This window comes from Varroa jacobsoni, unplaced genomic scaffold (genome assembly GCF_002532875.2).
Source record: "Varroa jacobsoni isolate VJ856 unplaced genomic scaffold, vjacob_1.0 scaffold_326, whole genome shotgun sequence".
Classification (NCBI taxonomy): domain Eukaryota; kingdom Metazoa; phylum Arthropoda; class Arachnida; order Mesostigmata; family Varroidae; genus Varroa; species Varroa jacobsoni.
This window is the reverse complement of record NW_019213228.1, coordinates 253,728-272,721: the sequence shown is the minus strand read 5'-3', so window position 1 is coordinate 272,721 and position 18,994 is coordinate 253,728. Positions and strand designations below refer to the sequence as shown.

The window sequence follows — 18,994 nt, the reverse complement described above, 5'->3', positions numbered from 1 at the left end:
CTGTATTTGTGTGTGTGTATATATATATATATATATATATATATATACATACATGTTAAAGAACCCCAACAGATCACAAACCAGTTGCTTTGGCAACTGGCTATTTTGCCATTGCGCTGCACCAAAATCAATAGTATAAAGTATGAACCCTCATGCAGCCTAGGCTGCATGAAGTATTGTTGAACATGCAGCACTTCATTTCGTAGCAGCCTGTGTGTAACTACACACATACAATGCATACCGTGTGCATGCAATGATTTGTAAAAGAATAGCTATCAATGACAGTAACAAGTCCTATATCTATACTCGTTTACTTGTAAAAGTAGTAATTATCAACATTGAACTGGTGATTCTTCTAACAGAGTACAGTAAATACATAAGCCGGCTGTTGTATCATACGAGCATCCTGTAATTTATAATTCTATAGCTAGTTTTGTTGTGGCCTGTACATTTCTCTCTCTCTCTCTCTCTCTCTCTCTGGGAGACGACGGGCATTTCGTTGCATCATTCAAACTAGTGGGTTCGACGATGATCTCATCCTACAGAAGAAACAATAGTGACGAAGTGTTCCCTGCTTTTGATGATCACCGGGTGGCCGCTACCGACCTCGTTCTTATCCTCGCTCCAAACTTAGTCTCTTTCACTGTTGCTTCTATAGACTAGTCGATCGGGTGATTGTCCCGATTAGCTGCAGTGAGTCGCTGGCCCATCTCCCTACCAGTAGGCCCCTGAGGTGCGGGAACGAGGCTCATTAAGAAGGCTTCATAGCGAGAGAATCACTCGGGAGAACGAGCCGGGCGAAAGTCGTCAGACAAGGCATCGCTCTGAATGTTCAAGTTTGTGCTACCTACTAGCAGTCTTGCTTGCTTCTTCTCTGATTAACTCAATGTGTTTTCTTCCCTTATTACCTTGTCTAGTCCATACGCAGTCATGTGTGTTTGCACGTAGTGCATAGACAATGAAGGCCTTCCATGCAATGAACTCTACGGATCACTCCTCCTTTGGCTGCAACCATTCTTTAGTTCCTTTCAGTCCTCGTCCACATCATGATTGCTTCTTCTTGCTCCTCTCTCGTCCATGCAAAAGGATCACTTACGCATAAAAAATGATGGCATAAAAATTCTCCCTCATGCCAGCCACTACAGGAGAGACAGAGGTTGTGACCAACACCAATATATTAGTACACACGCGCACAAAGCGCGGCTTTGGCCAGCCTGATTACCGTTCCGCTGCCGGCGATCGAGTCGCAATTGACTTTCGGGGTAGTGTAGTGGCAGGGAAGGACTGTGCAGACTTCGACCATGATGATGTGGCAATGTTCTGCCCGTTTATCGCGATTAAGTATCATCGCGATGACATGCGTATCTATTCGTAAACACACAGGGATACGCTCAGAACTCCACCCAACAATATCGCAACATCGAACTAGACCCTCCCTGCACGGTTCCTTGCCCGCTTCCAACCTTTCCAATGAATCACTTAGAGCACGATGGAACCGACAGCAACTGGAAATAAATGTTGCAATTGAAACAAATCGTAATAGTAATAATAATTATTATAATAACAGCAACAGATGTAAGGACGATGACGAGTTTGCTGCTGCTGCTGCTGCTGTTGCTGCTGTTGATAGTCAGGATCAACATCATGAACAGACAATTTACAAAATGATACTTTTTTTGATCTTCGCATAGCTCCCGTCGTCGTCTCAAACTTGCAACCGATTGCCGATTCGGGTTCAGATATTAGTGCAACAACGGCCTCAGCTATTATGCCAAAGGAAGCGTCTAGGCAGTGCTAAACCGGCTGGACAACATAGATGTCCCTACCTACAAACGGAAAAATAATAGTAATATGAATAGAGCCATTGATTATTATTGTTGGGATTCGTTCGTGCGCTAACGTCGACAATTTCGTTTTAGCTCTACTAACGAACGGGGCCGTCGGTTGGATGCGGCTGGCGTAGTCCGCATCGGTCGATCGCTTCCATCATCGAGTGGCAGAATTGTAAAATAATCGACCTTTTTTTGAATTCAATTTTATTTGCTGGATCACTTAGACGCGCCTGTGGCGGCGGCGGCGGCGGCGGCAACGACGATCGGATTCAGTGGCTGATCGGCCGGCCGCAAAAACAATAGATAGAGGATTGGGCGCAGTAGCAATTTTCGACTAATCGTCTGCCGCGTTGGTGCTCTATCCGAACAGATGAATAGAGAATATCTTTATTATGATTAGTATGATAATGATTATTTAGAAGTCTCGATAAACCTATTCGCGGTAGGTGTCGTTCCGTTAGTTTTTTTTTAAATGTCCTGGCATCGACGAGCGAATAAGCGGCATTAAAGATCAACGGTGCTTTTTTTCTGCACCTACGATGAAAAAGCGACACTAATCGCTTCATGACTGATTGCACCCTCTTTTCGGTTTTCCGTTCGCCCTCCGATGACGACTGGCTGTAACGTATGGCAACCCGTGATTGCTTGTACCTGTCAATAAAAGTATTGCACTTCGTCTATATAAAATTTCTCGTTTGTCAGTAACTGTAGGAAGTATGAATAGAACTCGCTAATCGTGGACTTGGTTAGTCCGCCATTGTGTGGAAAGATACATATGACGATATGAGAATTTACGGCGGACGAGAGATTTGTTTTTTGTGTCCGAGGCGAAAACTCGAACGGGTTGTCGTTACAACCGAAGGGCGACACAGAACCATGAAGAAATCAATTCGACTTTTCAGTTTGTCCTCATTTTCCAATCGCCCTAATTCTGCTACTGGGAATCTGGCGTTAATTTTGATCGACGCATAGGGCAGTAGCAGAAGGCGGTATGAGTGAGTTCGTGACGACTTCGATACGACGCCGGCGTTTCTCTGTCATCCCATCCAGCAGCGGCAAATGGGCAAATGCAAGTACGAATGAGGCAGCTGGCGTCAACAGCAGGCGAGGCATAGTTGGAGTCGACACGAGATCTTGCTGCATTTACTCGAATAACCAACTGTATCCCATTTGTCGAGACACACACAAACGTGTGATACAACAGTTTAGAACGGTGCCTAAATTCACAGCTGTACAGGGATTACGAATTTCGTATGGGCAACGGAAGAGCTTAAGAAATGTTACCTAGTCTGCGATCGGAATCAAAACGGGTCATCATATCGTATGTCGTCCATTCGTGGGCCCTGCTTTTTTTTTTTATAACCGTTGTCCCCCTATCTCGTACCTACTTCGTTTCTGCTAGTACTAGTTGTAACGGTCCGAATTCGCACCCGTCTTATGGCTATTCGTATAGAATACATGCTGCTGCAGCAGCAGCAGCAGCAGCTGCTGCGTTCAGCCGAAGACAGCAGCAATAGCCGCCATCATTGCTTCTGCTGCCGTGACGATCAATGGCAATAAGAACCCCACCAGCGACCGACAGTGCCGCTGCTCACTGCTCATGATGGCGATGGGCAAGTTCCGCCCCGATTATTATTGTTTTGGCCAAATTTCGTTTTGTGCTCTTTTGACAGAGAGCCGAACGCAGACAGCGGCAGGCACTTAAAAAGTATGGCTACTACTGCAGCTGCCGCCGCTGCTGCAGCTATGACTACCATCAGCATCATTACAGGAACAATAACAACTGCTATAGTGCTACTATGGCGATGAAGACTGCTGCGAATACGATCGCCAGCATCGAAGCAGTTGCCGAACAGAAGGCGGCAGCAGCGGAAAGTAAAAAGGGCGCCTTTGGCCGAACGCCGAATGCAAAATTGATCCTGCCGCGCACCGAGAGAAGAGATGCGTGCACGTAAATGCAGTACTAACTGTCGCACCGGCGTCAAAAACGCTACCGTCGTAACAACAGCAACAATTTGAACAGTGACAGCATAGGAACGTACACAGTGTCTGTGACCTAACATCACTGTTGAAAAAGATATCAAATAATAAAAAATACAGGGACGGCAATGAGCGTTTTAGAAGCTCCACAAATCACTGGAGATTCGATAACACTGATAACGAGCAGTGTCCACAGGAAAAACGTTTTTTTTTTTTTTTTTTTAAATGTTCCTTTGTCACGAACCCAGGGTCTTAACTTGACGGCGTTTCCCATCTAGCCTTTTGCCTCCAGTGTATCGAGTGTTAACAAGCCTTTACTTAGCGTACAGATCGCAGCATTAATTATGCCAGAATCCGCGGCATGAATATTTGTTCCAGTATGGCCATCGATGTAAATGGCCTTTATTATTTGACAAGTTCCAATTAGCGTGAGTCTAGTTCACCAGTATGCGAACACTTATATTGCTCTATATGTAACGCGCTTTTTGAAATCTGCCTCGAAGACACATGTTCAAAGATAGTAAACCGCCGATCGTCAGGATAGGTTATGGTTGTCGAACGTGCAGCCAGTTTCTTCTAGTTGCTGCTGCTGCCAAAATGACGGGCAATCCAGGCTTTAAGCAAGAAGACGAGACGAAAAGAAACCGTTCCCGTCTCTTCACTTCGCTTCACTTCTCTCAGTTAGACAGGCTAAGTCACCTCGCTCGCTGTTCCCATTGTTCAGCTAAGGTCCAGCCCCCTGAATTAGCCATTAGGCGGGATCATTTAGCCACCAGCATCAACGTTCATCAGCGGCTGCGGTCAATTGCCGCAACAGCAACTTCGCGCGCGCTCGCTCGCTGGCTTGCCTGGCAGGCTGTCGGGCGGGCCAGAAGACGGGGAAGTCACCCCGTACATCGGTCGGTCGTTCGTTTGTCCGTTCGTTGGTATTGCTTTTCGACTTGTTCACTTCATTTACGCGTCGCGCGCGAGGTCCTGAAGACCTATATTTTTCGCACTCTTGTTTTTTGCTTTGAACGTTGTCGCTGTCGAACTCACACCTGGTGTCCTCTAAATGACCCCCCAGCCCTTCGCTTCCCTCATTTCTTATAGTACCTAATGCCTTGGTTCCCACTCCAGTCAACGACAGCAGCGATATACCACCACTTCATAATTGCACCAAAAACATTAGCTACAACATCCCCGTCGCACGTCTCCGTGAACCACCAGCCCCCAAGGAGATTCGCGCACATCCACTAGTATTATACCGACGATTAGGACGATGTATGCATATTCAGGAATCGCGAGGGAAGTGGCAGAACGGCTTCCCATAGCCAAAGCTAAATTCTATAGCCTATTCGTACGTTTCTTGGTTGTAGCGCGCATCGGTAGTATTTTACGTACTATACATTGAGTATGAAATTTAGTCAAATAGCACGAGCGTCTCTGCGCCAAAACCGTACGGTGGTAACAAGCGTTTTGACAAGGGCTTGGCACATCAAATGAGCCGCTGTTCGGATTACGAACTTGGATTTCGGATCGTAGATTAAATCCGATCTACTGATCCTATTATGAAATGTTTAGTTGGCTCATATTCAATGACAGTAAACGATCATAGCGGAAAAATACAGCGATGAAATTAAATTGCTTAATTCTCTTTATTTTTTTTTTCCTTTATCTATTTTCACGGCTACAGATCCGCACGAAATCATTCATCAAAGTATGCCAATTATTATCCGTAGCAATGAAAAGGACATCTTGCCGTTACCACGCAGTAGCGTGCTGACGTAATTGTTGAATCGTCGCCGTCGTTACTCGGCAAGCATGTTTTTTAGACGCGTGAAATCGATTTATATCGTATCGTTGTTGTCATTAGCAGAAAGGAACGAATGATTTGCTTTGGCGCATTTTCTTCTTTTAAATTAATGCATCAAATAAAAGTTCTTCTTTCTATCTTCGCGCGTTCGGCGTTTGCGCACTGTTTCTAAGTGACATGAATGTGGCCATTTTGGACATCGAACAAGCTAGCCAGTATTTTTAGGTGAGCGAACAATTTTAGCTGCCCGTTTTGTTTTTCGGTTGATCATGTCGCGTATCATAAGACATCGCACGCTTATCGCATGCAACGATGATAATACAGTTGTTTACGTCCGTACCAGCGAATCAATAACAAGCAACGTTTAGCCTCTGTTTCAGATGTAGCACCTACTAGGTGTCGAATAGTGTCGTTCGATAAATCCAATGGTTCTCGTATGCCCTTTTTTCCAGTCGTCAATATAATCCACCGATGCCGGTGATGATTATTTTCCCAGACAACTTCTCTGCCGAACCGCGGAATCTGCTCGTTGCTACTTCGACTAATTCGTGCATCTTTCTGAAAAGCCGTCCGTTTCCCTTATTTGCTGCCTGATCACTTACGGCCCTTTAGTCGAATATTCTTCCCACACAGCGATCGATGAAACATCGATAGAGATACAGAGCGAAACAGCAGCGTCTCATCAAAAAGCTAGCGTAACCAGCATTTTCAATCGACGGCATTAGCAGTAGCGTTACAATCGTCAAACGAAAAGACAGAAAGTAAAAAAAAAAAAGCCACTCGACGCCTATTCGGTACGATGCTGGACATGCGCGTTTATCCATGGTCCGAAGTCCTGACCGGTTTAGACACAGAGAAGCGGCTATTTCCACCGTCTAGGCGATCAACACTGTTTTCGGAGGCATCTGTGCGAGATGAGTGCGTCACTAGCGGGAGATTCGAAAGACTAGATGAAGCCAGATCCATTGAAACTTTAGCGAGAGCGGCGATAGGGATTTTGTTTTCGTTTATTTCTAAAATAACATCGTAAAATTAGATTGAACATCTCCTTAATAGTCGATTCACTGTGGATTGCACATGAACAGACGGGCTGGGGTGGGGGGTGACTCAGAACAACACCGACGATGCGGTGAGAGCTGTCGCTTTGCACGGAGACACTCTTGACTTAACCCACACTCACAGCCACTCATGCTTTGTTGTTACGGGACCATTAGTAGGCCGGGGAAATCAGGCTCTGTTTTTCGGTCCAATCTCGTCGCCATAGATGACTTGGTCTTTATGTTCTGTCGACTCTCTCTCTCTCTCTCTCTCTCTCTCTCTCTCTCGCTTATTCTTGACTCACTGGCGATGCTGATAGCAGCGATCGGATATTCCACCAGACGCCGCCATCGTTTCGCACCGCTGTTCTCTGACCTGTAGCAAATTTATTAACAGAGACACTCAGTGATATAATGTCCAATGACATCAACGAAAATTGTGTTATGCTTGGCGCCATCAAGCAGTGCTTTGCGTCCAGCTAGAGGCCGCAGGCACGCGTGAGGGAAACGGCGGAAACGAAAAGTCGGAGGAGGAGAGCGGGTTTCCTAGCAGAACTTATCTTTGCTCGGGCTTAAATGCCATCCAGTGCAGATATTTTGCATTCTTGCCATAAAACATTCACACACATGAATACGCTCATTGTCAACTTAGCAGAGACGAGTCAATTACGTCTAGGCATAGTAACATGCTTAAGTTATTGCAATCAATCTGTGCTAATTGCAACATAGCTGCTGGGGCTCTGGGTTTAGATCTTCACGAACGCTAGACAACATCATCAAGGAAAAAACGAATCTAGATCAGTTCGCTAAATCAGACGTTTGATAAGCGAGAGTAGTGCCACCACTTCTTGTGACAACAACCAGACTCCAGAAGCATACTCCGCCCAGCTTCGAAGCTGCGAGCAAAGGGGGTTACTGGCTGCTCTCTCGTTTGGTCTGTTAGTGCCCATAAAAATAACATGTTTTTAGTCTCAGTCTACACGTGTTAAATATCGTCCGTTGTGTCGCCACAAGACAAATTCATCAAGCTGATGAAAATAAAGTAAGGCATTACCACTTAAAGAAAAATGACCCGTTATGAAAAAGGCTTTCACTAATAACTAGAGGCTCAGAACTGCTACGGTCGGGTATTAATAAAGGCGTGCAGTCCTTTCGAAAAATGGTAGAAATAGCCAGGTGATCGGTCTTTTATCGGACGACCTGGACGTGTCCTTTCCTCTCCCGATTGCCTTCGTATTTTTGAGACCACTTCCGCTTAGTTTTCTACACTATCACACCCACCGAACACCTGTGTGCATTGAATTTATTCTAATTTGCCACTTTCCTTCTAATATTAGCTTTTATGCTGTAATATATATGACGCTCTTTCTAGCTAGGTAACTTTAAAGTTACCTATCTTAGGCAATATGGATCGCATTGGATCGGCGATGATGTCGTTCAGCAGCTGAAATCTGGTAGCAGACGATGTGTTAAGGTAGTTCGAATTTTGTCACACTTAGCTTCAAAGATGATTAAAATGTGTGTTAAAACCCGCTATGTTTTACTATTTTGTTACGATAGAGGCCCGAGTATTGGCCAGGTCCGTAAAAAACCTGTGCAGTATAAGGCCGAGATGCGTTATTGGAAGAAACGGCGCAAAGATGGTTCTGCTTGCTCTTCGACCAATTACGAAAAAAAAACTAATAAAATCGTTATTAGTCCTGAGCAAGAGCAACATGCTGTGACGGGAAAAATGAACGTCCGTCACTAAACAATGTTAAGCCGTTTGAAAAGGCTAATTAGAAGAAAGGTTGATGTTTGCGCACCACACGAAATCGAGCCATACAAACGATAAAAAGCGGATTACATAGGACACGATGCGCGCTCAGAGAAAGGAAATGCTCCACGCCAAAGAAAGCGGCACTTGGTAGGGCTGGCAAAACAATTGATTCGGACCTCTACCGTCAACAACTAACAGGATTACAAAAAGCCATTGAAGAAATCGATCGGGACTAGTAAACGGAATGAGCGCCATTTTCCACCATGTCAATGCTACCAGACCACAACCATATCCGTAGCTAGCCGGGAAAAGACGAGAGAAATTGGATGAAAAATTTCAAGGCATTTGCGGTATAGCTTGGATCTTGTATCATCAGACTATCATCTGTTTCGGTCTGAGCGGAACTTCTTTAATGGTGCTAGTCGATGGAAGGATGCACAAATCATTTCTCGCAATTTTTCGATCCGAAAACACAGAGGTTTTACAGTGATGGCAGTATGTTGTTACGGGGAAAATGGAATAGGGTCATTAAGCAGAATCGCACATTTTACGCTTTGCAGTATTGCTTCGAAGCATAAAAACCAGTTAGCTTAATTTCGGTTTGGAAACCGTCAATACTTTTTCGACCACCCAATATTTCGCTTTATATAGTTACGTGTTCTATTTTTATGCCCCTTGTCCAGCAGATGCTGTTAAGGTTATAAACGGGGTTGGATAAAATAGGTCGCAGTGCGATGCAACAGTCGTTCTGTAATGGGTAAACTGGGAGTCGGCTATTGTAATCCGCGGGGTGACATTGTCGAGCTCATAGCGAACTGTTGGGCGCTAGCTAGTCAGCCACCGGGGCTCACAATCATATCGTGGCCGTGTCCCGCGGCCGAGTTCCGGCTGATAATGCCATTTACGGCAAAGTACGCCGTACCAACCAGCGGTGATGGCAATAGCAGACAATAGATATTAACAATATTAATTATTTGTAGAAAATTGGATAGACCATCATCAGCAGCGTTATCGTCATAATCAACGGCAACAGTCAAAAAGATTCGAGGATCCGTTTGCGAAACTCCTCTTCCGTCGCTATAGTGGAGAGCAACGTCGCTCAGTGAGACGCGCGATGGCTAGACAGGCCGTCGAACTATAGGCCCATTTGCCGACGACTCGCCTCGCTCTTGGCCTGCACAATGCAATATAGACGGACGGCGCAGATCCTGCTGCCACCGCCGCCCTAGAACTTCTCGCAGTTGGTAAGCCTCTATTGGTGCTAACGTAAATTATTATGGGCTCAAGCACAATCACGAACCAACCAGCAGCAGCACTTAATGCACTGATGAAATTTTGCAGTGGTGGACAGTACGCGATTGTCCTGCCCGTAATTGCTTCACGTACTTATCACTCAGAGGACGTTAGAAGTGTGGGGCTAAAATAAAAGGCTACCAAAAGGTCTCGCAAGTGTAAGCCACAATCACCTTAGCAACGTATGAATGATGCACCATATTAAAGATACAACTAATCTAATACTTTGCGATATATCTGTTCTTATGGGGTTGGTTAACTGCGTGTACAAGAGATCCGTCGGTAGGGAGCGCTAGCGCGCTTACTAGAACGTATCCTACTCAATCTTACATAAACACGTCGACGTACGCACAGTACATGCATCTGTGCTACTCGTCATAACAGCGTTTTTGATTTTGTTTCATAGCGAAACACTGCAGATGCAAATAGAGTTCTATTATCGTTGACATCATCATTATTCATTGACGAGTTCTTGTCCTAGAGTTTCTGCTGCCGCTGCTATTCTCGTCATGCTTTGTACAACGCAACTTTCCAATTGGTCTATGTCTGCTCTGACGATCTCTATATACGGACACTTGCGTAGCCATAAGCGATGGCATCGTTGTCATCAGCAGCAGCCGCACTACAGAATATTGTCGTCGTCGTCGTCGCCGTTCTGCTTGTCGGTGTTGCTGTGGTTACAGGATCTCTATATTGATTTGCTAGTCAGTCGTTGTTGCCAGGTGGCAGATCGGCTCGTGGCCATCATGTCGTTGTCTGAAAGAGGGATGACTATTTCTAGAGGCATCGGTCAAAGCAGAAGCGGTGAGAGGGCAGCAGCAAATGATGATGAACGACAGATGGCATTTGCCGTATGCCGTCATCAGCACCGCAGCCCCGTTGGCTAACGGAATTAGATTCTACGGGCAGAAGGTGCTCACCAAGCAGCAGTAACAGCAATCGGAAGCTGAGCATCGGAAGCCAGCTGATGGAAGAAGCCGATTCAATTAAGTGTTTTGAAATACAGGCCGTGCCATTTTTACAGTAACTAGAAAATTTTATTGTAACGCTATCTAAGTATCGAGTCGTGGCGAAATTTCCCGGATTTCAGAGTGGGCTCGAGCCTAAATAGTCGGAGAGTTCCTCGGTGAGAAAGTCTATGTATATTCGTCCATAACAGCTATACAACCTAGAACTACCACAGAACGCAAACACTCGTGTCGTTATTAAGTAGTTGTTGTTATCGTCATCTCCACGTAGATCACACGCTGGCTACTTTATTGTCAGCGTTTTTATGTCGGAGTTGAGCAAGCCCTACGACAACCACAAGCGGCGGTGGTTCCGAGATTCGACGAACCGCGTGACGTCCTCCAGCCTTCGGTTGTCCTTATTCCTCACTCACTTTCTGTCTTGTCGGCCAGGTGAGTTCCCCTTTCGAGAGAACGAACCAGTATACGACGGTTCTATCTCTTCGTATAACAACAACGACAACAGTAACAAGTTAGATCTAGCCAACAAATTTGATGGCCTTGCAACTGTCACACATGATGACACCCACTGATCCCTCTGTCCTTTCGTTCGATCGATCGACCCTCGCATTGCATTTTTCGATTGCAATAGTTGTCATAGTCAATTCGACGCCATTAGACGGCCAACGCTGCCGAAGCGGTGGCCGCTCGACGAAAATGTGCTACAATTGAAGGATGACGACATCGTGACGAGGACAACATTCAGTTGGTCGGATCGGCGACGTGTTAGATCATCTGCTCGTATCTCGTAGTCGTCAGTAGACTAGCTGTAGTAGCAGTGCATATGTAACTCATGTGCTGTGTATATGTATGCATGTACGATCAAAAGTAGGCAGGCCGGGTCAACAGATTGTCCCGCTGATTCGACTTGTCCTGACAGATCGAGCGAGATCTACTACTGTTGCCGCTGCTGCTGTTACTACTGTCGCTGCGACACCTCCAGACAGTTGCACTGCCCCCTTTCACTTCTCGTTATAGCCTCCCAAAGTGTCGAGCAAGTTTGAGGCTGCCACTGCTGAGTGAGCTCGGATCAAAATCCAGCAGCGATGCTGATGATGTTGACGATGGAGAGACGATTGGCAGCGTCGCACGCTTATCAGCTGCGGCGGCGGCGGCGGCGGCGGCGGCGGCGGCGGCGGTGGCGGCGGCGGCGGCGGGATCGAAATGATTGTCGGCCGATTTGAATGTGTCATTGGTTGTTCAAATCGGTCTCGTGTGAGATTAAAGGAGAAACAAGATAAGTCTCTAAGTCTAAAAAAGTGCAAAATCACCAAAATTCAAGGGGCGTGGCATACTCATCAAGCAGACTCTCGTCGCACCAATAACCACTGACTCCAGACAGAGAAACTGACTTTGCCAAAGCTGTCTGTGTTGCTGTGAACTATAGCTACGGTAAAAGCAGACGCGATGGGCCTGTGCCCATTCCGCTGCTGCTTCTCCCGGCACAATTAGATCACTTGCAAACGAAACCTAAGCGAGATACATCAGCGCAAAGCAAACGGCGTCGCTCGGCAAGAAGCACAGGCGATATAGGGGAACAAGGGACAGAATGGATGAAAACCGCAAAGGCGATCCTAGCTCAGCAAGAGCGAGTTCGGTGTGTCTATGAATATAATCGGAGATCAGCAGCAGTGCGAAGACGGCACAAAGAGCGACCTGTGAAGAAGTCAGAGCAATTGTTAGTGAGACTGTCGCTGTTAGTCTCTCTCTGGCTAATTCTTTTGCCGGATATGAGACGGCTGTTGTCATAGATATGCACCGACTCCTATTGTTGTATCTTGTCGCACTCGAGTAACAACATCGTGGACACCGCGCTCGTCGCTGCTGGTGCTAGTCGGCCCGGGGGAGTCGAGTTGAGCGATCGCCGCCGATGTCGCCGGTGCCGCTCGTCAACGGAGGACAAATCAAACAGACGCGAAAAATCAACAGTGAGAACGGCAAAACGAAAGAGACTCATGACGGGTCCTGTCACCAAGTCGATTTAGCTCGACAACGAGCTAAAGTTTTTCGTCTGTCGATGTCGTTATCGTCGAGATTTTAACATTACTGCCACTTCTACCGCCGTTGAGGCGACCCACTAAGTATGTACTACCGATGATCACACTCAACTACATATACATGGACTACGTACATATATATACAGTGGTGCCAAACTCGACAAAGTCAGTAGGCCTCGATTTGAGGTACTGGCGCTGAGTCAATTCCTTCGCACTATCGCCCTCTCTTGTTGTGAATTCTGTGTGCAGAGCGCTGCGGTCCGAGTCACACTGTATGCCCGCGCCGGGACGCCGAGACTCCCTCGAGACTCACGCCCCTTCAGCCTTCGGCTTTTAGCCATATACACACAGGTCGCACTCTCTGTCCCATCTCTGCGGTCGCTGTGATGCGTTGATGTGAGCAAGCGAGTGAGTGAGTGATTTTGATGGGCGCCGCTGCTGACTATGATGGCAGAACTACGGAGAATGAGGATGGTGGAGGTCGCAGTGGTGTGATTGTGCGCCTGCTAACCATCGTCCTCATAGGATGTACAACAACAATAATTCTAGGGTGCGGGTACATCGTGGGTACCATCACAATACAACTAATCAACAAACGAGCAGCGGGCCAAGTCCGTTCGGTCGTCCATTGGGAATCGACTTGAGGACATAGGGGAATTCAGGTTAACACTGTGACGTTGTCTCATGGAAACACTGAACTCTTTCCATTTCTTCTGTTTGAAGACTCACAATCATCTTTATATATATAGTCATGAAAAAATGAGGAGTCAATATCTAGTACGTCTATGCAGACGTGCGCTATACATGTGTCTACAGAAAATGAATGAGCAACTTTCGAATACAACGCGACGGGAACAAGATAGGAGATATCAACGAGGCTTCATAATGAACTTCAGTAGGGATAACACGCTCAATTTCCCCACTGACCCAGATCCAGACACAAAGGTATGTTATCACACGCTTGCAAGACATCAGATAGATAAGCCCACAAGTGTGCGCTTGTGCAATATTATACAATGACTAAAAATATCTTTGTACGTAATGATTCGGTCGAACTGATTCGATGAAGACCGGCCCGGGCATTCGTTATTCGGGCTGACTTGTCAATCGACGTTGCTCGTGTTGTGAACTTACCTTCCTGTTTTGGTGATAATCATTTCAGTGCCGAGCTCGTTAAACCTCTCCCAGAGGTCCCTGTTCTCGAGGTGGCACTCAACCTTCTCCAGTGCTGGGCTATTGCATCCGCCGCGCAACAAAGATGCGTACGGGTTTGGTCCAGACGGTGTCTTCTCGTCATCAGGGTGCGATGACGATGAAGAGGACATTTTTCTTTTTTTCGCTTTCGGTGGCGCCGCACAGGGTGTTGGCGACGAGGAAGATGGAAGCGAAGACGGCTGCGGAGAGGAACTAGGGGACGGTGTTACTGCAATGCGAAGCACAGTAAAGACAGACAGCCCGAATTCCGAACACCGTTAGCAACAATAACAACAGCAACAAGCAAAACAAGTACACACATGTACGTACATATAGGCAAAATGGCTAATATTATGTTTTGTGTAGCTAATTTTGTAAACGAACGACAGACAACATACGCATGGTGTACTGTTTTGTGAATGACGATGTCAGCCAGCTCTGAAGTCCAAGCTCTTTGATTTGGCTGTCGTCGACGATAACGCCGTTCGTAGACACAACAGAATGAGCCTGCACAGTAGAAAGGTGCGCTGTGGCTCAAACGATATAAGGACGGCGATAAAAAGAAGAAATGGGCAGTCGAGACAGATAAATAAGATATTGGTGTGCGTATGCCCATTTGGATATTCGTCAGTCTGCCTGTCTGCCTGCCTGCCCACCGATCTAATGGCGGTGATTGTATTCATGTGCTAAGATAGCCGTGTGAGCTCTGCGTCGTGGTCGACTCCCTCCCTCTCTAATTTGATCGTGTTGTCGGTGTCCTGTACCATCACAGGTAGAACTGCAGAATGGAGCAATCAAGACACCGGCGACCCTCACAGGTTACTCGACCAAACAAAGGGGAGATGCCGAATACTAGATACAAACAACAACGGCTCGCTTGCGCACTCTTCCAAGCAGTCACATACACCGAGATGAATACTCTGAGAGGAACGGATAGGCACAAATCACGTATCTTCTTCTAGATTGGCCGACCTGTTGAGAGCTGGAACGCTGACATGGACCACCCCAGAGTGGTTCGTGGCTAATAAATAGCTCTCGTTGTCGTCGTAGTTGTAGTTTAGAATAGTGCTAGCAGCAGCAGTGCCGGTGGTTATATGGGACTAGAATAAAAATGGTCGACAAAAAGAGCGATTTCTTTTCGTCCAAGTCTTGGCTAGCACCAGAAGCAAAAGTAGGCTTAACGTATGCAAACAGCTTGGTAACATCCGGAGCCCACGATCTGCGCTGTCACCTGAACTGCTCACCCGCTGTTCAAGAGGTGGAAGCTCAAAATGGAAATTCGGAAAGATTCGAGACTTCTCACCAGCCGCGACGGCGGCGGCAGCAGCGAGTGCTGGTGACCACCCAGATACTGCTGGGCTCGTCGCTGATCAGCCACCGCAAGCGGACCGACGTTGATGATATGAGCATTTCAACTGACCCGAGTGGACCTGGGCAGAGTGGAGGAAATAGACGAATGGACACTCCTGACCCAAAATGACTGCTCTAGTTTACCAGTGCTGATGGCGCGATCATCCTGTCTCATTTCTCTTTCGCGCGGATCGGTTTGTGTTGCGTCAGAGTATCTTTGGGCTATCATTAAGTTCCCAGCGAACTTTTATCGTCAACTTATTGCCATGCGACGAACGACCAGTCTAAATGCACAATTGCGTCTATAGCTAATGTAATTCAAATGTACTAGAAATTTAATAAAAGAAACTGTTTCTTTTTTGTATTCCCGTAACGTAGCCATATATGTCTGTCTATTATAGATCCATCAATTGCTATACAACAACTGGTTACGTTCATTTGCATTATATAGGTACATTTACTATGTATTACTCTAGAGAGTAAGTATGATTTTGTTTCTATAATGTCGCCGCTCGTTGGAGCGCCAGCGTTGCTTTGTCTTTATGCAGATGCTCTCAGCAAGCTCGCTCGCTATGAAACTTAATTAAGTTTGCATAGTTACGCGCCACGAGAAAGGTCGAGCCCGGTTGAAGAGAGACTATTAATCCTACGGGAAAAACAGGCCGACCGCGAACGGAATGCGTAAAAATGATGAGATAGATAGTTAATTTCTACGCAGTCGTTCTTGTTGCTACGGCCGCTGGTTCTTTGTCAGTGTCGCTCACGACTCACCCACGCTCTGTCGCTAGACTTGTCATCTTGTTGTCGTCGTCGTCGTCGCCGTCATTGTCTTCTTTTTCTTGCTCATTTTCTCGTTTGGGTCTTCATCTCAAGAATCGGCCTTACGTCTCGGTGGGTCAGACGTGCTGCTGGTTGTCGCTGCTCGCGGAGGTGGCCGACCGACCTAATCGACCAAGCGCTTATAGGCCGGCTAAAGCCTAGCTTGGTTGCTCTTGTTCTAACTCACTAGATAGATCGACAGACTAGCTGATAGACCAATTAAATGATCTTTGATGGCATCTTGGCCGTTCGACAGACCTCGCTACCTGATGTCTGATCCATCCAATGGATACAGCATACGAAAAGCTCACAAAGAAAGCCACGAGACAATCTGGTAGATCTGCAGGCAGTTGCCGATCAACTTCGATAAGACGCTGGGGTAGCGCTAAGGTAAGCTGTAGCCTAAGAACTGGCAGAGCGGCAGATTTAAAAGAAACTAGGCGCAGCTAAAGACCAGTTCATTTCAGACTGTCTCAACTTCGTTAGTCGGCAGCTAACTGTCTTTTAATGGTTATGGGGTGCGCGTTGGAAAACCTGCTTCTTTTTTCTTTTTATTCTAGATAGTTTACGTTCACCTATAATATACGGCATTATTTCCATTTGTCTTGATGGAATAATCACTTAGCATCTCAACCGCTGTAGGCATCATAAACAGCAGCAGCGCAAGTATCAATGCCGTAGCGGGCGCTGTTGTTGTGATGGTCTTTGTACCGTAAACGAGAGGGAATGGGGTACGATGTGCTTAAGATGAGTATATATGTAGCTGTCTGGTCACTACAATGCAGAGCTCTGTTCACGACTATGGCGGTGCTCCTTTAGCGATCAGAAGTGGTAAACATGGCTGTAAATGTCCTTTGGCTATATGTCGTGCACATTCCTGTCCTATCAAGTGAACGGTTTTGTGACCTTTAGGAGAAACGTCATCGACAAGGCGGCACGACAGTAGCACTAGAGTCCTATGAATCGGTTAGAGCCGTCTTAGATCCCCTGCGCCCTAATGAACATATATGTGTCCCAATCTCAATCACCGGCCATTGAACGAGTGAAGAAGCCACTCAAACTCTGAAGCACACATCCACAGGACGAATGTAACAGACAGAACGATAGAATATATATATATATATGGCAATACATCAGGAGACAATCATGTATTTCGCATCGAGCGTACTTCCTGTTCTACTAGGTTGCGTTACCACTCGTACCAGCGGACCAATCATTCTCACTACAACGCAGCTACTAGAGTCACGATCTTTCCTCATTTCCCTCTTACCTGCGTATCTGACTTGGTCGCTCGATACATGGTGAGACCAGCAACAACAACAGGCTGACTTGATTAGACGTGCTAGGTAAACAGAGAAGGAAAAAGGAGCAATGGCCCAATGGAAAACCAATCCCGGCATGGAATCACTTACAGAGTGTAATGTGTCGAAGAGTAAAAAAAGGTAGGTCAGACGCTAAAACAAAGCTGATGACAGTTCAGTTGAAGCTTTCAGTCAATCGTTGTTATATTTCCCGCCACAAAGATATACGATAGATGACAGCGCACATGGGCGCTCTGTGTGTATGTGCGTGTGTGTACATATGGGCGCGTAGTGAGATTATTACCATTATGGGAACTATTACTACGGATCTCTTCAATATATGTCATCTATTTTCATTAGTTAAAGATACGATAACACGTACATCCCCTTAATAATAATAGCAGACGTAAAAGAGAAAGTAAGAGTTACTCACCGGTTGAGGGAGAAGCAGATCGGGCCATAATGGCTGCAATGCTGAAGTCGGTTGCCTTAGGCGAGCTCGTTTGTCGGCTCATTGTGCCGTTCGGTGAGCCGAGTTCACCGTTGGCGTGAAGGCTAAGACTCAGATTGAAATTGGCTGCGTGTAATGCACTAAGGGCGTGCAGGCTAAGCGATGAATTGTCCGAGAGAATCATTGCGAGACCCCCACTGCGCCAAGGGCGCGCATCAAGTGGTCACGGTTCAACAAAATAAATAAATCGTATATTCTAGACCTCTGATCAGGTTCCAGCCCCGTTCGATTTTACTTTGCTAACTATTCAGGTAAAGGGCACAGTTACTAGCTCGTGCGGCTTGATGACTAAAACAACAATGTTACGTGATTGCGATGACGATACGTCGGATTACACACGATCAGGACACGCTGGAATTATTCTGCACCACAGCACAATTTAGCACTGTTTTTCGTTTTACGATTTCTTCGTCAGCTGCAGCCAATGATGATTTGCACATGCACACCGGAGTCAACTGTTTTTTCTAACATACGTCAACTTCTATGGATAAGTTCACACTACGAGTGATTGTTGTAATTATGGATCCTATAATTACTATTTAAATATCTGTCGTTACTATTTCTGTAGATTGCTGATTCTGATTTGCTTCTGTACAGCTCAGTCATTGAATGGGATGTTTCTTGTTAGTCAGTGGCTTGGTTTGGTCCTTGAGTTCGAATTTGACACACAAGATGTCATTAACTTTTTTTTAGCAGGGGCAGTCTCTAATGCTGTTGTTCTTTTTGTTGTTACCTATATTCTTTCCTTTGACACGCAGGTTTCAACACGTACAAACAGATGAACACACAGACACACAATCGTGACACTCAGCCGAAGCACCCAGTCTGTAGTGCTGTACAGGCGATCGTCGAGCCGTTCAGCTGTTCGCCGGGTCCTTCTCCAATCAAAGTAGGACGGGTCGTTATATAGTAGTAGTAACAGCAGCAACTTAAGTGACTGCGTCGTGGTTTGTCAGCAGGAGCAGCACCAGTAGCATTCACTCTTCAGCGGCGCTGTCTGTTCTGCGGATTGCGCGACGCCTTCCCGTTGTAGCTTGTTTGTGTCTGTTATATCTCTGTGTCGATCGCTCTTTCGGAGCTGCGACCTCTTCGGAACACTAACAGCATATAACTAACAGG

At 46.3% G+C, this 18,994-nt stretch overlaps 1 protein-coding gene across 1 annotated transcript in view; it reads right to left on the bottom strand.

The window, feature by feature from the left end:
* LOC111259383 (uncharacterized) overlaps positions 1 to 18,994 on the bottom strand; it is a 30,308-nt gene extending 11,314 nt beyond the window's left edge. The window contains exons 1-2 of the mRNA XM_022831349.2: positions 17,798 to 18,994; positions 13,835 to 14,123 (exon numbers count right to left, since the gene is read on the bottom strand). Coding sequence (XP_022687084.1) covers positions 13,835 to 14,123; positions 17,798 to 17,999 — 491 coding nt within the window. The 5' untranslated portion in view covers positions 18,000 to 18,994. The remainder of the gene's footprint in view (positions 1 to 13,834; positions 14,124 to 17,797) is intronic.